At 37.2% G+C, this 21207-nt stretch overlaps 1 protein-coding gene across 5 annotated transcripts in view; it reads right to left on the bottom strand.

The window, feature by feature from the left end:
- Positions 1-3118: 3118 nt before the first annotated feature.
- Positions 3119-21207, bottom strand: part of LOC133551373 (HMG box transcription factor BBX) — a 91915-nt gene continuing 73826 nt past the window's right edge. For all 5 annotated transcript variants that reach the window (XM_061898022.1, XM_061898021.1, XM_061898018.1 and 2 more), the window contains exons 12-13: positions 13334-13502; positions 3119-12764 (exon numbers count right to left, since the gene is read on the bottom strand). In XM_061898022.1, coding sequence (XP_061754006.1) covers positions 12686-12764; positions 13334-13502 — 248 coding nt within the window. In that variant the 3' untranslated portion in view covers positions 3119-12685. The remainder of the gene's footprint in view (positions 12765-13333; positions 13503-21207) is intronic.

The following is a 21207-nucleotide window of genomic DNA, read 5'->3' as shown; positions in this document are numbered from 1 at the left end:
TTTTTAGAAGTGATTTTCGGTTGTCGCTGACCGTTTTTGTTACTTATAGATTTTGTATAACTCTGGCTCTGGAGGTTTAGGAGTTTTCAAAATACAAGCTTTACTAAGAACTTCATCTCCGCATCTGAGTCCACTCCTTAGTCGAGGGGTCGGGAACCTTTTTGGCTGAGAGAGCCATACAAGCCAAATATTTTTTTTAAAGTATTTCCGTGAGAGCCATATCATTTATTTATTTTTTAACACTGAATACAACTATATGCGTGCATTTTTAAGAAAGACCAACATTTTTAGAGTATAATAAGTCTCTTATTATTTTTAATAACATTGTTATTCTGAGGCTAACCAAAAATAAATAAAATACTTCTGACCATTAATGCGACTTCTTCAACAGGTGCGGTAGAAACCGGATGGATGGATGAAAATGCATGACAATGTTTTATATTTTGAACGTTATTTTTGACACTGTGATTACCAGCGGAATTATTCATTACTTATCGTGTTAAGCAATGTCAGCTAAGATTTATCTGAGAGCTAGGTGCAGTCATCAAAAGAACCACATCTGGCTCTAGAGCCATAGGTTCCCTACACCTGCCTTAGTCCAAGCCTGACAGAGGACTCTTTTCATCCAAACAGAAAAACCATAACGTAACAGTCGACCAACATAAAATCTTATGCTGACTCTGCAGAAGGGAGTTTTCTTTGCAGCCGAAATACCACATTAATAACACAAAAAGAGTAACAGGTTCCTATTATTATGGATAGGTTTATAAAAAAACATTTTTTTTGTTAAGGTTGACATCTTAAAAGGCTTTCATTAATCACATAAAGTGCATAACATGCAAATAGTCCCGTTTTTCATGAGTACTTTTGCTTTTGCAAAATAAAACACCAATAAAATGCATCATATTTATTCTTAATCCAACCCTGGGACTCTTCTGATTGAAAAATGTTCATGTTAAATACTAGATGTATATCCAATGGATTCATCACACAGTGAATAAATGTCTATCTGAATACATATAAGGATGATACCTTCGATTTAATTGGAAAAAAAAAATGCCACAAGACAATATTGGGGAAGCAAACAGGATAATCAAGTACAAAATCTAAAACAGTGTGACGTTAATAAAAAACATTTCCTCAATTTTGAAAATCTCAGGAAGCACTTTTTAAATCTATCTTCCGGATCGAAAAAGTACGGCACAACTGCAACTTTACATGGACTCGGCCATCCACCTAAACTACAGGCCGGACAAGTAGATCAGTTGCGGCCAAGAGGCCCATGATGACACTGGAGGAACTGCAGAGATCCACAGCTCAGGTGGGGTACATCTATCCACTAATGTGTAAATGTAAATATATTTGTAATGGCTTTACTTGGCCATTACAAAGTAGATGTGTATACATGTACTTTGTAATGGCTGAATAAAGCCTGTTTTGCACATTTTTGTTTGCCATGATGGTCAGATGCTTTTCGCAGTCTTTTTGTCTATTCTGTTAATTACTCCTTCAGCAAATTTCCTATAATTACAGTGGGAACGTCAATTTATTGCAACTTTTACTTTCTTATGCAACATACACTTTAAATAACCTGTAATTCTCATTGCAATTTTTGGGGAGAACTTCTGCAAATTCAGGCATTTTCGAAAAGGCCTGCACGATCCTGGGGGACAGACACACTTCTGTCAATGCTCAAAAACTACAATGAAGCATATTTTGTTAGATTTGTTGAAAGCATGCTTTTTCATCTTAGGGTTACAAAGAACCTTTATAACACTGATTACAAATTCATTAACTCCTAAGTGCATGTAACCTTACTGGAAAAAAAATATGCCTCAAAATATTGCAACTTTTTTTAAAGGGCTGGCACAAAATCCGGCATTTTAGGCTTAATAACCACAAAAAGAGTCTACAAAACCTCGGTAGGACTGGCTACTACAGACATAACCCGAAAGACTTGCAGGTATAATTGCAAGAAAAGGTGGTTCTACAAAGTACTCATTCAGGGGGTGGAATAGTTGTCAATGTCAAACCTCCATAAAAAGCTAAGAAAACTGTACCAATTTCTTTCTATTACACAACTGTGTCATGCTTAGGGTTGGTCTATGACGTCATATTGTGACAAAATGTGGACAAGTTCAAGAGGTATACAGTGCATCCGAAAGGTATTCACATTGCTTCACTTTTTCCACATTTTTTGTTACAGCCTTAATCCAAATTACCATCCATCAAGCCATTTACTACCAAAGTTCTAAATACAATACATCATTATGACAATGGGAAAATGTTGTTTAAAAAACATTTTCACAAATGTATTTAAAATAAAAAAAAATAAAAACAAAAATCACAAGTATTCACAGCCTTCGTTCAATAAATTGTTGATGCACCTTTGGCAGACATTACAACCTGAAGTCTTTTTGAATACAATACACGTTTGGCACACCTATCTTTGGGCAGCTTCGTCCATTCCTCTTTACCATGCTCCTTCAGGTTGGATGGGAAGCATTGGTTTTTATCCAGGATGTCTTTGTTCATTGCTGCATTCATCTTTCCCTCTATCCTGACTAGTCTGTCAATTCCTGCCGCTGAAAATCACCCCCACAGCATGATTCTGCCAATACCATGCTTCACTGTAGGGATGGTATTGGCCTGGTGATGAGTGGTCCCTGCTTTCCTCCAACAATGACGCCTGGCATTCACGATGAGTTCAATCTTTGTCTCATCAGACTGGATAATTTTGTTTCTCATGGTCAAAGTCTTTCAGGTGCATTTTAGTAAATGTTAACTAAAAAATGGCTTCTCTCTGGTCACAATACCATATAGGCCTGATTGGTGGATTGCTGCATAGATGGTTGTCCTTCTGGAAGGTTCTCCTCTCTCCACAGAGGAATGCTGTAGCTCTGACAGAGAGTGACGATCAGGTTCTTGGTCACCTCCCTGACTAGACTTAAGAGACATCCTGGATGAAAACCTCCATCCCGATGGAGCTTGAGAGGTGCTGCAAAGAGGAATACCCAAAGACGGGTGTGCCAAGGTTTTGGCATTGTCTTTAAAATGATTTAAAGCTGTAATTGCTGCAAAAGATATCAACAAAAGTTAAAAAAAAAAACGTAAAACATTTTTCATTTTTGAAGGGATAAATGTATTTATTTAATTTTGGAATAAGGCTGTACAATAACAAAATGTGGAAAAATTGAAGCCCTGTGAATACTTTCCATGTGCACTGTAAATACATCTTCATGCCACTTGATTTCTTTTTCTTTTTCTAAACCTATACTAAAAAGTGTGATAAATAATGTTGTACTCAAACACATAGTTATTGATGACTGGTATGTCACTGTCATTGAAACTGACCAGGTATGAACACGAGTCCAGTGCATTTGAAACCCCTTACACCTTTACAACTATCTCTCTGCAAAACATGTCAAACTGCACACCTTGTAATCAGCATAGGACAGTACAATCAAAATTGTATTACAAAAACAATGACAACATTCAAGGCTATGTTAACACTGCAGGGTTGAAGCCCAAATCAGATTGTTTTTTAAATCCGATCTTTTTATTAAGTTGTTGACACTACCAAAAGTACATGCAACAACATTTTGAAATGTCTAATGGAAACAGATTTTGTCCAAAATACCGAAACCACCTCATATGTGCTACACATAATTTCAAGGATTAAGTTCAACCTGAGTCAACTGAATTATTTGGTGTAGATAAAGAAGGAAGAGGGTAAAAACTGTGGCTCTTGCAGTTAGGTGGGCATTTGCTTCGATGTGAGTTCACAGCCAGGAGTGGTGGGACTTGTACGAAAGTGCTCTAACATTTTTTTTGGCCTGTTTTCTGCTCATTTGTGTACTATTTATATTACTACAAAATAATTTTCACGACCGTCTATGTTGGCGAAGAATTATGACTTTTATATCACTTTTTGATAACGTATAAATCGGATTAAAGTGACACGGTCATTTAGACTGCGATCGTTTTGGCTACATTTCGGAGTTATATTCACATAAAGAGGCCTGAGTCGGATTTCGAAAATGAAGAATTCTACTGTTAACATTGACAGCGGCTTAGAAGGAAGCACAGGGGGTGGGCTTAGCTGTTTGTAAAGTTTGATAAAAACATTTTCTGCTACTTAAATATAAAATAAAATAAAAAACCTCATAATTATCAATATAAAATAAATATAGCCATGACGGTTTAATAATAAGGTTGCTTGAATCAAATTAGGAAGGTTAAAAACTAAGTTCACCCCATATCAAAATTAAAACTTAGTATTTCCACCTGGTTAATAGCAAATTTAACTTGGCACACTTCACTAAACAAAGACACCATAACGTCACCAAAGCTCACCGTTAAGCATTCACACATAACATTTTGGAACGATGGTGAGGTGGTAGAAAAAGATTAAATAAATGTATCTGTGGCAGCATAGAGGAAAATTATGTACAAGTGTCCCTTTTGCACATGACTGTGGTGCGATCAAAGACCCTTAATCAAAGTTAGAAACAAAGGCATCACTAGTTTTAAAAGGCAGGTGGAGACTTAACTCCCAGGAAATTCACGCATAATAATAATGATTAGTACTATCCAATAATGATAGTTTATGTGCATCAGCTCATCTCTATGTTATGTTAAAGACAACACGACAGGTTTATGATCATACTTACATAAATGAATAATTGCAGGTTATGAGATTCAAATTTCTGTCCACTTTACATTTCATTTGTTTGCAATTTTTTGTAAAAAAACCCCAAAACTAAACACTTTCTTTCCCCAAAACAAAAGCAAATTATATATGTTTGTCTAAATACAGTATGTTTTAGATATGTTGATCCCATCTTGAAACAATGCCAACACCCTACTAAAGTTTTTCAGTGCATGTAAATATACCAAGTTTGTGTGTATGGGGCGGTGACATTGGGTTTAGGGTGAGAAGGGGGGCCCTTTTGGAGTCTTGTGTTCAGGGGCCCAGAATTTAATGTTGCACATCTTGCACATTGACATGGAAAAAATCAGATACATGGCAAATATGTACAAAAAGCAATTAACCTGCAGTGTGAACATAGCCCAAGAAGACGACACTAGCAAAAAGGCAAATTTAATCATTTCAGTAAATGTATTTAGTCTATTAAACTTTATATAAAGCTCTTTCTAATGTATAAAATGTGAAAAGGCTTGATAACAATGTATGGCTATTTCGTACAAGTTAGTTTTATTTCTCACTAAGTGAACACAATTTTTAAGAGTAGGTAAAATGACATATTTTAACCCTACTATATTGGTTTGGATCGTAAGGTGCAAATACTGGATATTAGAACCATTCAGTGGTGCTCTTTTATTTTTTTTGTTTCACATCCAAATCTGATGCAGTCCCATTCCCATTGAAAGAGTGATATTGTTACCTAAACAAACTGCAACTGCTATGCTTGTTTAAAAAAAAAAAAGCAATGCAATTCCCTTTCCTTTGGCCAGTTGTCAAATACAATTTCTTTAAGCAAATATTTAGTTACTTTTGGGCAAAGACCAAGACGAAAACTTGCGAGTTGCCAAGCGACCGTTGTGCAAAACCTCCAGGACCACCAGGAGAGTATTTGTAAAGAAGAGCGACTTAAATCCCCGTGAGATGTGTGACAGTTTTCCCCACCAAGTACATATTTTGCTTGAGGATCAAATACAGATTAATTATTATCCGTAGTTAAAATAAACCTACCAAATAATTCTGTAAAGACTTTTAAAGGAGGTACGTCTGCAGTGTATATGTATATATGGCATCTAAAACACACAATATATCAGATTAACTCCCATTGGAAACATTACAGATAATAAATGAGAATTTATGTACAAATTCAAAGAACCACTGCAGCCTTGAGCTTCACAGGATAAAGCGCTGAGAACACTGATCCTCAAACTGTAGTACGCAGGCTCCATGTAGTGGTACGCCAAAGAATCACTTAATTAAAGTAGTCTTTTATTTTCTTATATTCGAACACAGTGATACTGTTCAAACTTTATGTAATGGTATAGTGGCCAAAAATATGAAATATACTTGTTAAATAAAACCTGTGCCTTGTTTATAAGGAATACTCAGGTGTACAATGCTGCTGTATTTTAATGTTGGTCATTATGGTGGCACTTGAAGAGCCAATTTTTGGTGAAAAAAGATTGAGAATTACTGGCTGAGAACAATACACCTAAACCTTTGTGTCGATCTTGATCAAATAAACAAAGATAGTTAGTAACCACAGTCGTAAATAAGTGTTGACTGATGGGACTGAATCAAACGTGTTTAATTATTTGTATAAACACATGCGCAAACAGGGGAGCAGGTACATAAAAGAGGAATATTGCCAGGTAGTCCTGAGTTACAGCAATGATTCTCAATTATTTTATGCAAACATCTCCAGAAAGCCTAAAACCAGGAGGCCTGATTTCTTCCTTCAATATTGATTTTAGTTTGTATATTTCGTAGAGCCAGCATTTTCTATCGTCAACATTTGGTCTATTTGTTTTGTCAGAGGTACAGGGGCGCTCTACTATATTGGAACATCTCCATGACAGCCCATAAGTGATTTTAAGAATCTGTTGCGAAATTTTGAGTCTCTTACAAGTTTGAACTGAACACACGGCACACCAGTTGAAAAGCTCAAATAATGAAATCAAGAAAACCTAAATTTGAACCATGAGGAACACTACAAGTATAACTAATGACGTTGAACAAATTACTACTGAGTGTATGTGAAGTTAACATACAGCCAAAAAGAAGAGGACTTAAAGGGGTGCGTTGAGGAATGCCTCAGTTATACAGTATAAATCTCAGGTTTGGACCTCCGTGTTCAATGTTTGCTAACAAGGTTGAAATATCAATGCAAGTGTCTTCCAATTACTGTGGTTCAAGATCTTCGACAAAACTGAGCACTCTTGTTTTTTGGAATCAGCTACAAAAATGTTTGTCTACCAAGTTTTGAACTGAACCCGGAGGCCAGGATGGTATCATTCCTCTTCTGGATTTGAACCCCGGGCAGGCAATGCCCTAGTCTAGTGCAAGGGTCAGCAAATCGCAGCTCTTTAACCTTCTTATTTTATAGTAGTTTTGTATTTTACAACTTACTGTAAGGCAGTGAACGCGTCAACTCAGAGTTCTGACTGAGGATTGGGTGAGCGCAAGGAAGGCAGGGGAAATGGAGGGGTAGCCTGTGTCTCTCTGTCTTTCTGTGGCCTGAGACAGGAGAGATAGCAATAAGTAGCTTACTGTAAACTAATACTACATCATTCAAAAAGACAAATCTGAGAAGAAAATAAGAGTTGGAGTCTGCCTGGACAGATTCCTTACCAGTGTGCTAAATACATGTAAACCATAAAAAATACATTGTTGAAAGGCTTATCAATCAAAACTGGACTGTTCATTTTGTCTTAGAAGACGTTTTGTTTTGCCTCTCATCCGAGTAGACTTCATCAGTTCATACTGACAAACTTAAATTGGTCTGATCTACCTGGATGAATGAGAACATCCATAGACAATGTTAAAACATCTTCAAAACACGCATTCCCTATTTTCGCAAAATGTGTTTTGGTTTTTTATTCTGAAAATAGGCCAACACATTTGTATCAGTGTTCACCCCGCAGACTTTCCACTTCTTTAGTGGAAGATAGGGGGGGGAAAAAAGAGGTATTTTGCTACTAATATAGTGGTCAGTCCGTACTCAATGACCGTGTTAATGGTTGTTTATTTCTGTATGCACCCTGCGATTAAATGGTGACAGTTCAGGGTGTATGTTCAATCATATTAGATTAGAGCTGGGCAATATTGAAAAGTAAAACAATACCAACATGTATCACGCTTTGAATGAAATCACTGTTTTAAAAGGCACATTCCTAAAAGGTAACATGTTGAAGATATCAAGTATTTTTTCCATCCATCCATTTTCTACCGCTTATTCCCTTTTGGAGTCGCGGGGGGTGCTGGTGCCTAATATATTTTCTGACGGGTTAAAAGTAACAGATGTATTGAACAACATGTTACAACCATTTCCGAAGAATAAAGAGGGTGCATATATTCAAACTAGGGATGTTCCTATCAGGGATTTACGCTGCCGATTCCGATCATCCATGAGTGACATCGGTTGATACGAATACCGATCGCGATGTATATATTATTGGCTTACAGTAAGCTAATTTATCGATACTCGTCACATGTATTACCTGTGAAATTTTCAAATGCATTTATTCGGAGTATGACAGTGTAACAATGTCAACACAATATTTAAAGTAGTTCCTTATTTTATCGTATTACATACAATTGTTTGAGCAAAACAAAGCCAATATTACACAATAAGTAAACATAAGCAAAAACTACTACCTACGACTCATTTATATCATTTGGTTTTTGCTCTCAAAGTCCTTCTGTGTACAGGTATATATTTTCTGTATTGGTAAATTTTTACAAAATATATATATTTTAAGAAAATAAAAACATCTGCCTAACTACTCTAATATGGACTGTATAGTGATACTATCATTGGTATCAACACCATTAATTTATGGATCAATCCTCCCTCTTATGTGTTGTGTGCTGACTGACAACGCTGACACATCAACAGTTGTTGGTATATTATTTTCTCTCTAGACTCTTATTAATCTACTTGTAAATTCCTGCTTAATGTCTGGTTACTTTCCGCTGTAACAAGGTTCCAGCTCCACTTCTTAAACTTTACGATCAACAAATTTATTCTATTGTTTCAAGCTATCTAGGCAGCTAGTTGGCTTAGTAACTTAATAAGTAGGCCAATGATTTTTCATGAAAAATCGCCAATGCCAATAAAATAATGCCTTTTATGTCGATCACCAATGCAGATCCCCTTTGGATAATAATGTATTTATTTTGAGTTCCCCGGTAGACTAGCTAGCAGCTAACTATGTATCTCCATACAGCAGAGCTGCCAAGCCTCATGCTTTGAGTCTGAGAGTCACACAATTTAACCCATTCTCATACCAAACGCAACATTTCCCCATTCACTAATCTATATTTACTTTTTTCATAATAATACACTTTTTTCCTTGCGACATGTCGTAGTTGGAGTAACTGATAGATATACCAAAATAACCAATCTCAGACCAATCTATAAGTTTGTGTGCGTAAATCTAGCCAAACACAGAAGGCACCAAGCGATGTAAAGCAATCAGAAGCAACGTTCGGCAGATCTTGTTGTCTTTATCTTTCACATACAACTTAGCACCAAGTTGTTACATTGGCGATCTTCTCACTAAATTAAGTATTTTTCCTACTCCTTTTAGTGAGTTTCTTTCTCAAAAGTAACTGGCGACCAATCTAGCGACGTATTTTGGATGTTATTTGTCCTCAGCGTACAAGCGGAAGCTGACCTTTTCCTCACAGGCGGTCCACTGTCTACTGGATACCTGCTATTAAGACAACTGGTACTGAAAAGTACAACGAAATGTGTTTTAAGTGCAATGACAATAAAGTTGAATTCTAGTCAGAGCAGAGAGGAGACACATACCCACTCTGTGCAAAGCTGTCACTGTTTATGCCTGGGTTTAAAGTGTGAGATTATTTGTAAATGTTTCATCACTGTCACACTTCAAATAAAAACAAACCTATTGTTCATGTAAATGAGCCAGTCATTAAAATGTGGTTCGTTCGTGAATATCACAACCATTCAGTCTTTTTATCAAATTTGATGGATTTAATGATGTAGAACAAAGAAAAAACAAACTAAGAGTCAACAAAAGAAAATTCATCTGCAGTTCTAATTCTAATTTGCATTTTTTTAATCCACTTGTTTTCTCACTGTTATTCCTCTCTCGAACAGTATTCATTGTAATCAATTGTGCTAATGAGCCAATGATGTCATCTAGCAACATTTATGACAGTCAATATCTAGTTTCCTTACTGAGGAGTTAGCAACACTGGAGGACGAAGAAGGACCAGAAGAGATTGAGGACAGTGAGGACGGGGATGTAGAAGAGATACAAATTGAGAACACAGGCAGAAAATGAGAAACGGTGGAGATGAATTCAATTTCAAATTTCTGGTTAAATAGGAGGCCACAGTGCAGGGAGAGCTGCTGGAGGTGTGGACATCATTCCCAAGTATAAATCGATTAAAAAAAAAAAGCAAATCCGTATTAAAAAAGGCCACTTTCTTTTTTTTCCAAATGCATCATGAAATTGAAGTCTCATTCTTGTCATTTTCTGAAACTAGGCAGCTCTGATACAGTGTGGCGACACTCCCCTAAATTAATAATAATAATCTCTATTAAAGCAGATAAACGGCATTTCTTAAAATCTTGAGTATCGTTATCAAGCATTAGGATGGGGTTAAACATGTTATAAAGACATTATAAGCTGAATTGCTAGTTGTTAAGCCTAAAGGAATAAATAAGTGGTTTGTAAAGTTTAAGATGTGGAAATGGAACCACTTGCGGAAGAAATTAAACAGCTGTTAAAAGGAAATTGAGAAGTAAATTAGTAGGAGTTAGAGTCAGGATATTTACAATAACGGTTGGGTGTGTCAGCATTGTCACAGCCAGAAGTACACGAAATGTAAGAGGGTGGATCGACTCATAAATTGGTGGAGGTGACATCAAGGGTACACGATCAATATATAAGTGGTGAGGGTGATATTCGTTTATTTTTTTTAATTTTTTTACAAATTTACAGAGTAATTCCCTGGACACAGGAACACTTTGGGGGCGAAAATAATTTGAACGAGTGACAAATAGTAGTTTTTGAATTTGTTTAGTTATTTTCTATTATTGACTTTGTTTTGCTCAAGCAATTGTATGTAACAAAAGAAAATAAGTAATCACAATTAAACTATCAATGACACTCACATATAAATTGACAAATTTACAGTTAATACATGTGATCTGTATCAGTATTGACCAATCTCATCCATCCATCCATCCATTTTCTACCGCTACCGTTTATTCCCTTTTGGGGTCGCGGGGGGCGCTGGCGCCTATCTCAGCTACAATCGGGCGGAAGGCGGTGTACACCCTGGACAAGTCGCCACCTCATCGCAGGGCCAACACAGATAGACAGACAACATTCACACTCACATTCACACACTAGGGCCAACTTTAGTGTTGCCAATCAACCTATCCCCAGGTGCATGTCTTTGGAAGTGGGAGGAAGCCGGAGTACCCGGAGGGAACCCACGCATTCACGGGGAGAACATGCAAATTCCACACAGAAAGATCCCGAGCCTGGGATTGAACCCAGGACTGCAGGACCTTCGTATTGTGAGGCAGACGCACTAACCCCTCTGCCACCGTGAAACCCTTGACCAATCTCACTCATCTATAATCGGAATAATTCCGTAAATTGTCGCTCTATGGAAATTGTAATGTAATTGTATTGTGGAAAAAACATTTTGCGACATACAGTATATTATATCGTTTTATCGCCCAGCCCTACATTCAGTTACTTTTTCTATTAGATCTGATGTTGGGAATACACAAGACATGTGTGCATCAAATGAGAATTTTTAACCAGCTGGTTGAAGTAAAAAACAACTAAAAACACAAAATATCCACTTTCTGCACCACTGGTGCCTAACTGCTGTATAATTTGGAAGGTTGTGTCTGGTAGCAGATATGAGACTGGATGTGGCATAAAAACACTGTCTGGTTCAGACGAAGGATTTTATCACCCTTTTAAGATTACCTGGAGCAACACATTAGTGCAAGGTTTATACAATAAACAAACCAACAATGATGCTTACTCTAATTTAAACACAATTGATTTATCTTTCTAAATGCTACACAAAGTGGAATAATATTGGATATTAGACAAAAAAATATGAATTACAGTTTTCAAAAATGTTTACACAAACCCAGCAATGCATAAGACTTCGGAATATAGTGAATATGAGCAATAAAGCTATAATATCACTTTCTGCATCACAAGCCGGTTATTTGTCTCTACTGTAAGTAGGCCATGTTGATGGGAGCAAGGTAATCATTTAAACGGAGAACAGGAGGAGCCCCAACACCTTGAACAATAAATAACTTCCATTTAAATGCACACAGTATGTGCAGGTGTACAATTTTTTTTTTTATCGTGACAGCACTCTGACTTACCGTATGTACATACCATATATTTCAAATAGTCAACTAAAGTTTCTTCATATTTAAACTACATCATATATTAGTGTACCTAAAGACAAAACTAATAGGTGTATCCATCATCACCATTCGTTGAGGGTTAAAACAGTAGCATTGATGGGAGCACCTCATTCTGTTAAAGAAGGTCTTTTGTGAGGTAAAAAAATAAAAAAACCTTCACTCATAAAGTCTTTTTTACTTGCATTCGGTTTTAAAAAACAACCTCTGACCTTCATTAAGGAGACGTTAAAAATAAAACCCTGACAATATCTGAATGCAACCATCGTACGCCGTTGCTCTTCCACAGACCTAGATAGAGTATCTAAAGGTGTAAGGAGTTCAGAAAGGTATTCTACCTTTTCCAAAGGCTTTGAGGAACCACAGAGAGTGGAGAGGAGGAATAAGGTTGGTCAAGAAAAAGTACAGGGTCACTTTCCACACCAAGAACCAAATCTCACTGGAATTCATACATGAAATTCCTTAAAAAGCAGTTTCGCCAAATACAAAAATATGCTGCCATGGTCCATGTAGCTTTCCTCAACAGCAGCAAAGTTTCACTGATCGGCACAAAAGATGAGGACAGGAGTCTGGGCTAGCTCCCTCTTCTGATTCTCAGCCAAGCTCTTCTGGCCCCTGAAACAGGATACAACCTGATTAGAAGGTGAGTTGCAGAATATTTACTTTACTTGAGGGCTGACAAAATACTTGTGTGATTAATCACAAAACAATATCGCATTAATCATGTGTTAACGCAGATTAATCACACAATTTTTTTTGACTGTACATGCTCCTTTACCTTAACAGTTACCTGAAAGCAGGTTTTCTATACGCTCAGTGAACGCCATTGGCTAGATGAGTGAGGAGATTCCGACTTATGTGCATGCTGGCAAATTTCACTTCAAAATAAACTCTTATGAGACTTTTGATTAAACTGTTAGCAAGTTTCGAGCAGATAAATTACACGCATTAATGTAAAACATTTAAATAATTTTCTTGTAAACATTCAGACAGTAAAATTGCATGTGTCCAAATATTGGTGCCTTTTTTTCTTAAGTGTGATTAATCTGAATAAAATAATTCTTTGACAGCACTAATTCATTTTCATATTGTAATAATTTATATTAAGGGGATGTTAAAATGGCAGGAGTCAATTTTATTAAGCTGTGACAATTTTATAGAGGCTAGGCGGGGCCGCGTTCTACCTGTGAACGTTTTCCATGGCTGCTACTTCAGCAAGTGCAGCTAGACTGAAGAAGGCCGGTAGCTCCTGAGTTTCAGAGCTCATCTCCACCGGTCTCGAATTATTGTAGCGTCCTTCATGGCATGAAGTCAGTTGGGGTAATGGCTTCTTCTCCTGCACCTGGTTTGGATCTGCAATTTTGTCATGGGCATTGAAAAAAATAAAATAAAATCAGAAAACTCTTGACAATGAATAACTTAAAGCATGCTAACATAGCATTGGGTCAGTATGTTTTTTTACAGTCTGCCTGCAACTTTTTAGTTATTATGGCCGGCGCGTCGCACCGTGTATTCTTAATCTGGCCCGCAGGACGACTCAAAATATTTTTACATAACATTTTACATGATCCATTGCATGCGTAACCTCTGCAGGCAAACGTGTGTAATGATAGGCAACAACCATGTCACATAAATTTATACAGTATGTAGCAAATGCCAAACAACCTTTCCCGCTTATAGTGCAAATAAACAAAAACACATCAAGTCAACACATAAATATTACACAATGTTACCCACTCGCTGAAGTATGTGGACATTATAAAAAATATCCAAGCGCCATAACCAACTTAAAATGACACCAAACTAATTCCACTACAAAGCATGATGGGTAAAATGCAAAACCGTCACTCTTCACGTTTGACACATTTTATCAGTGTTTCATGTTTCTGATTGATTGCAAAACGTTAAGAAGGTCATCAGGGAAGTAAACAAAGTAGGAGACACACTTTCACACACTTAATATTCAATGTTTTATCGTTTGGTATATTGCAGTGTCGTCAGTCTGATGGGGTTGCTTGACAGTTGAAGTTATGTTATTGTTCATTCTTTTAGCAAAAGCATGTTTCAAATGAATGCTTTATCAAACATAAATGTCTCTGATCATCTCTTATCTTACATCTTTTAATTACGTACAAAAGATAGTACTTTAATGACCACAGCCCTGCTGCATGGCTAGAAAAGGTGTCGTTATAGATAGCCTGGCCCCCAGCCAAATTATTTTAGCCCAATGTGGCAACCACAAGTCAAAATGTTTGGATAACCCTGTTTTAGTTTGTTTGCCCTCACTTGCAAAGCTAGTTTGGTACCCCAGCCCTGCCCCCTGTCTACAGTCTACACCATCATCATTTCAGGACAAATACAACCTTTTAGCAAAGTATGCAATAACACCACTGAACTAACATGACTGCATAATCCTGTCAGAAATGTATGGAGAGACATTTGTGTCTTTATTCAGACAAACAACAAAAAGATTTGGGAAAATAATTTATTTGAAACCCCCCCTACCAAAAAACAAACCCTTTTTTAATATTAAATCAAAGTACTCTTTTGTTTACAAATCGGAAAAATTGGTCACATGAAAAAGTTTTGTTTGCTTTTTCTAAAGTTCTGTTTGCATTCACGTTTTGGTTGCCTCTCCTTTTTTAAAAAAAATTCTTCAATTGTTTGCAAATCAACTTTAATCTTGGAAATCTGCTTGCTCTCGCTGTTTGCTGCCGCTGTTTCGCCGCTCGAAAGCTAAAAGCTATCTTTCTATCTGAGTGCTTGTAATTGTTGTACAGCTTTCTTTATTCCTTCTTCAACATATTTAGTAGTCTCATCAAACTTAAAGCACCTACTCTCTGTTTCACCACAACATTTTCAGCTTGCTAGCTGCTAAGCTAACAAAGGTAAGCTAGTCCCGGTCCGAAGCTAATGTGCTCCAAAGGCAGCAAGCATTCGACTCGGAGATAGAAACAAACAACAGAGTCCGGGTGTCCTACTGTTACTACTTGCTCCTGATACCGCAGTTTGACATTCAAGGCTCAGTGCTATCTTTCTATCTGTGTGTTTCTAATAGTTTTACAGCTTGCTTTAATTATTAAACACATTTAGTAGTCCTATTGAATTTACAAAGCACCCATTCTCTGTTTCACCGCCTAACTTTCAGCTAGCTAGTTGCTAAGCTAGTCCCGGTCCGAAGCTACGACGCTCTGAAGGCAGCAAGAACCTGACTTGGTGAAAGAAACAAGGAGAGTACGGCTTCTTGTTTTTTGTGCAACTTACTCATGGATAGGTTGGCTCTACTAGAGGGCCGTGTCCACCAGTTAGAGCAAAGTAATTTCATAACATTAGGCGCCGCGAACACGTTTGCTAGCTTCAGCTGTAACGAGCTGACTAGCCCAGTTTGTAACAGCGCTAAGCGGCCTACAAGCCACGGTGAACCGGTTGAGACGCATAATAGATTTAGCCCTTTAGCTAGTCTTACACTCCAATCTACTGGATACCACGCCTTAGTTAGGTATAAGGGGTTTCATCACCCGGAACATACACATACATGTAAACTAGTCATAACTAAGTGTAATCCTGGGGCCCGAGCACCCGACATTGAAGCTGACTTGCAACTGGCCTAGTAAACACAGACAGGCTAATCGCACCACGAGCTACGCAAACATAGTTATACATGTCGGCTCAAAGGACACAAGGATAAAACAGTCAGAGATTACAAAGAGGAACATAGCTAGCCCTTGTAATCTCGTTAGAAATCTGTCTCGCCATCGAGTGCTTGTCTCGGGCCCACTGCCTGTGAGAGGCAATGGTGAGAGGTAACGCAGATTAGTCTCGCTTAACAAGTGGCTGGCTAGTTTATGTAGAGAACAGGGACTAACGTTTATTGATAACTGGCCATATTTTTTGGGGCAAATCGAGCTTGCTCAGGAGGGACGGCCTTCACCCTAACCAAAAAGCGCCATCACTCAATCTAGACACATTGATTCCTAGTACACTAGGGCAAGCTCGGACACAGGCATAAAGCGACTGTTAGCCCGGGTGGAGAGTCAGTTAAGATAGAACTAACCAGAGCCAGGCTGGAAAAAGTCCTGCACATATAGCATTTCCCGTAGAATAATACATGATTCACACAATGTTTGTTCTGTAGTGACTGTGCTAGAAACATGCATTTTACTGAGGTGGCAAAGTATGAAGCTCTAAATCTGTTGCAGCACCAGGCAAATAATCTCAAATTCCCCACAATATCAATTCTTAGATGTGAACAAAATAAATTAAGGCTCAGCACGCGAAATAGACTTAACGTGATTAACAGTACTACGGATACCATTATCAAAAATACCTCAAAACAGCCCACTACCTATTATGTGGGCTTTTTGAACATCAGATCGTTGCCTCCCAAAATGCTATTAGTTAATTAGGTCAATAGAAACAAACATCCTAACATTAATGGTCTCAGTGGAACTTGGCTAAAACCAGATTAATTTTTTGCACTTAACGAGGCATCGCCTGTTAACTATACGAGTGCACTTATTGCCCGTCGCCTTAATGGGTCGCTGTTATCTATCGCCCACCTGGGCCCTATTCAGACTTTATCAGCAAATGTTCAGAGTTTGTTGCTGATCTAGTGACGCACGAAGATAATATAATTATCATGCAGGATTTTAATATCCATATGAATACCCTGTCAGACGCTCCGTGAGTGGCGCTTCAGACTATAATTGATGGCGGTGGTCTCAAACAAATGATAAATGAACCCACGAATCGCAACAGTCATACGATAGATGTAGTCCTTGTCACCACCTCCAAAGTTATGGTACTCCTGTACACGGAAGTACCTCCAAGTAGATCCACCCACTCGGCTGATGACATTATGCAATTATTTGCATAAATGTACACATTTGCACAAATTTAACTAATTAGAAAAGGAGATTAAAGATAGCGCATCCCAGCTCTGACTGGGTTCTATTAACACAGATACGAATGTTCTGTATACATGACAGATATTGAGCTCCAAAATAATCTCTTTTTTTGAAGAAATAGAATTAGAGGAACTCTTGCAACTTGTAAATGAGACAAAACAAAATGTTTACTTGACCCACTTCCTGGAAAATTTATCAAGAAGCTGTTTGTAATATTAGGACCATCAATGTGAAATATTCACATATCACTTTTCTCTGGTGCTGTTCCCCTAACATTCAAAACAGTGGTTATTCAACCTCTGCTCAAAAAACCTAACCTCGATTCTGACCTCATGGTAAACAACCGGCCGGTGTCCCACCATCCTTTTATCTCGAAAATACATGAAAACATTGTTGCACAGCGGCTAAATGAATACTTAGCATCTAAAAATCTCTGTAAACACTTTCAGTCTGGTTTCAGGGCAAGTTACTCTACTGAGACTGCCCTCGCAAAAATGACCAATGATCTATTGCTAACTATGGGTGCTGCTAACTATGGGTGCTGCTGCGTCATCCATGTTGCTTCTATTAGCATGTATCAAAATGCACAATGGTATGTCAGACTTTGCCTTTTCTTGGTTTAACTCCTATCTTACTAACAGAATGGAATGAGTCTTCCATAACAATGTGACCTCGGAGAATATTGAGGTAACGTGCGGTTCGGTTCTTGGCCCTGCACTCTTCAGCAATCTATATGCCGCTGCTTGCTGACATCATACGCAAATACGGCGCTAGCTTTCACTGTTATGCTAATGACACCCAACTTTACATGCCCCTAAAGCTGACCAACATGCCAGATTATAGTCACCTGGGGCCATGTCTAAATTAAATCAAACAATGGATGTCAAACCAAACTGAAGTTGTCCAGTATCTTTGTTTGACCAAGTCAATCATTCAATATGTGAGATTATCTGTACTACAAATATGGATAATAACTTGATAAATCAAGTCAGGATTTTTTAGTTTTGCCATGAGCGCGTTTACACAAATGTGGCGGGGGTTAGCAGCAGATGACCAGCAAAGCAATTTACGTCACTTGGAAATAATAGTGTATTACATTGAATACGACGAATGCAAATATATGCTGTTGGAAACATATTTAAAGTTCTGAATGCAGGCGTAAAGGCTGTCATAAAAACAAGGTGTCGTATACAGCAGCAGTTTTGCATGCGGTTGCAATTCCAAGGCATTACAAGGCAGTAATGTATTATGGTGTGCTGAAAGTAAAAGTTCAGTCACACTTTATCTAGCAGATATATTTCTCATATTTAGCTCACTTTTCTCACATTTAGTTCATTTTCATCATATTTAAGTTAAATGTTGAATCTGAATCTAAATCTAAAATCTAATATCTAAAATAAAATCTTAAATCCAATCTAAAATCTAATATCTAAAATAAAATCTTAAATTAAGATGGTAAATCTAATTTTTAAATTAAAATGTTAAATGGAGTGTTAAATCAAAATGTTAAATCTAAATCTAAATGTAAATCAAAATGTTAAATTGAAATGTTACATCTAAACCTAAATGTAAATATGAATGTTATTTAGAACCAATCCAAAGTGAGCCTGTCAGATGGCTTCACAACATGATCACGTGGTTTACAGCAATGTAATGTTCAGATGTGACACAATCATGAAGTAACAGTGCAGCGAAATGATGAATGACACATACAAATATAAATAGGTGTGTTCATGTAGACTGCCTCGGTGTAACAGTCAATTCCAATCATTGTCAAACACTGAAGTGAAGCGATTAGATGTTTAAGCGTCTTGTCTTTATGGAAAAAATGTTTGAACTTCATTGGTATTAATTTGTCATTAACGATCTGTCATGTTTTCTTCTTCTGAAGTACGAAAGATGTAGGAGTGTCGTGCACTGAGAGGCAGAGATGTGGGCGAGGTTTTGCGGCTAAGATTGATGGAATATTGTCATTACATGAATATTCAAAGAGAGATTTACAGCTGACAATCACATTTAAAATTTAAATTTAAAATTGAAATGTAACATTTAGGTTTAGATTAAGCATTTAGCGCTCACATTTAGATTGAAGATTTATAATGAAGTTTTAGATTTAATATTTAAATTTAACATTTATACTTAAGTTTAACATCTAGGTTTAGATTTAAGATTTAGCGCTCACATTTAGATTTAAGATATACATTCAATATTTAGATTTAACATTTAAAAATCACATTTAGGTTTAAGTTATAATTTAAGATTTAGATTTGCCATTTAGCTTTACATTTAGGTTTGACATTTAGATTTAAGATTTACATTTAGAATAAACATTTAGATTTAACATTTAACGCTCTTCAAATTTAAGATGTGAGCTTTAAAGTGAGAAACGTGTGTTAAGTGTGAGAAAAGTGTGTTAAATGTAAGAAGAGTTAAATGTGAAAAAAGTGAGCTAGATGTGAGAAATATATCTGGGAGAAAAGTGAGACTGAACTTTTACATTCGGCACCCAATAGTGTAGCCTCCTGCGCATTAAGAGAGCCCTAAATAAATGTGTAATTTTACTACAACATTATTAATGGGACAGCATTATTGACAGGAACAACAGAATAGACGATGGATATGTTAAATTCAAAAAATAGATTTAAAAAAAACTAACAATTGTCATTTTACGGGCTTTTCATCATGTGTCATTGTAAACATACGACGGCCCGAGATGAGAAACATAAAACAATCCCTCTAATAGTCTTCAACTTATCCTACCCAGCCTAGTGGTTAGAATGTCCGCCCTGAGATCGGTAGGTTGTGGGTTCAAACCCTGGCCGAGTCATATCAAAGACTATAAAAAAAAAATGCGACCCATTGCCTCCCTGCTTGGCACTCAGCATAAAGGGTTGGAATTGGGGGTTAAATCACCATAAATGATTCCCTGGCGCGGCACCGCTGCTGCCCATTGCTCCCCTCACCTCCCACAGGGTGATCAAGGGGATGGGTCAAATGCAGAGGACACATTTCACCACACCTAGTGTGTGTGACAATCATTGGTACTTTAATTTAACTTTTAACTTAACTCTTGAAAATCATGATGTGCACAAACTGTCAATGAACAGTAAGGTCTTTTTCAGAGACAACCAGTGGGTGAAGCTTTTATTGGCTCTGATCTAATATTGTTCAGTAAGCGGTACTTTTATTAACTCTAACCTTGTTTTCAGGTACACGATAACTCCAATGAATAAATTACTGTGGTGATGTATCCTGCCTTAGGATAACCGGGATCTAGCACTGCATATCCTGATTTAAATCATCACATTTATTCTGGATAAAGAGAAATCCTGCTTCATATTACAGGCCTCGAATCTCATTGGTGTGGAAGCAACACATTGTTCAAAGAAGGTCCCATCGACAAGATTGAAAGTCGATTACCAAACAATACAGGATTCGTCAATTAAAAAAGGGATTTAAAACTAAAGAAGAAGACACCATCAAAACTTTAAGAAATGTAAACAAAACACATTGTTTCATTAAAATTATTTTAGGATTTGTAAACAAAACCAATACTTTGGTTAAAAAAAAAAGGTTTTGTTAGCAAATCTTTTGCATTGAATGGCCCCAATTTCTCTCCAAAGTATTGCCATCCCACAAATAAGCTTACAGAACATGCAAACTCTACAAAGATGTTCCACAAGAGATTTCAAACTGGATCAGCCAACAGTGAAGCAGTGCTAACCACGATGGCTTTAAGTGTTTGTGAATGTGTCTGCCTGAAACTCCAAATCTTCCAAAGATTATTGCCAGTGTGTGCAGCAAGGTCAAAGGTCCCATTGTAGTGCACTAGTGAGCAACTGTTTTACCACTTGTATGACATGCAGTAAAATCTCTGAAAGCCCAGTCAAAATATTTTGACTGGGTTAAAAATGGCTTGTTTTAAACTATTACTACTGCGACTTGGGGATGCAACGATTAATTGTTTTTTACTAGTAACCGCGATTAAAAACATTAGTCATTTTAACTTAATTCAATTTAACTAGTCATTGGCGAATTTGCTGGTACGTTATTGCCGGAACAAAAACAAAGTTACACCAGCGCTCATAGACATCTACTGAGGATGCTACGTTATCTTAAGAATAGCAGCGTGGGAACATTTCGGGTACAGA

The sequence above is a fragment of the Nerophis ophidion genome, linkage group LG04 (assembly GCF_033978795.1).
Source record: "Nerophis ophidion isolate RoL-2023_Sa linkage group LG04, RoL_Noph_v1.0, whole genome shotgun sequence".
In the NCBI taxonomy this organism is placed as follows: domain Eukaryota; kingdom Metazoa; phylum Chordata; class Actinopteri; order Syngnathiformes; family Syngnathidae; genus Nerophis; species Nerophis ophidion.
Note: the sequence above shows the minus strand (reverse complement) of the source record. Positions and strands in the feature narration are given on the sequence as shown.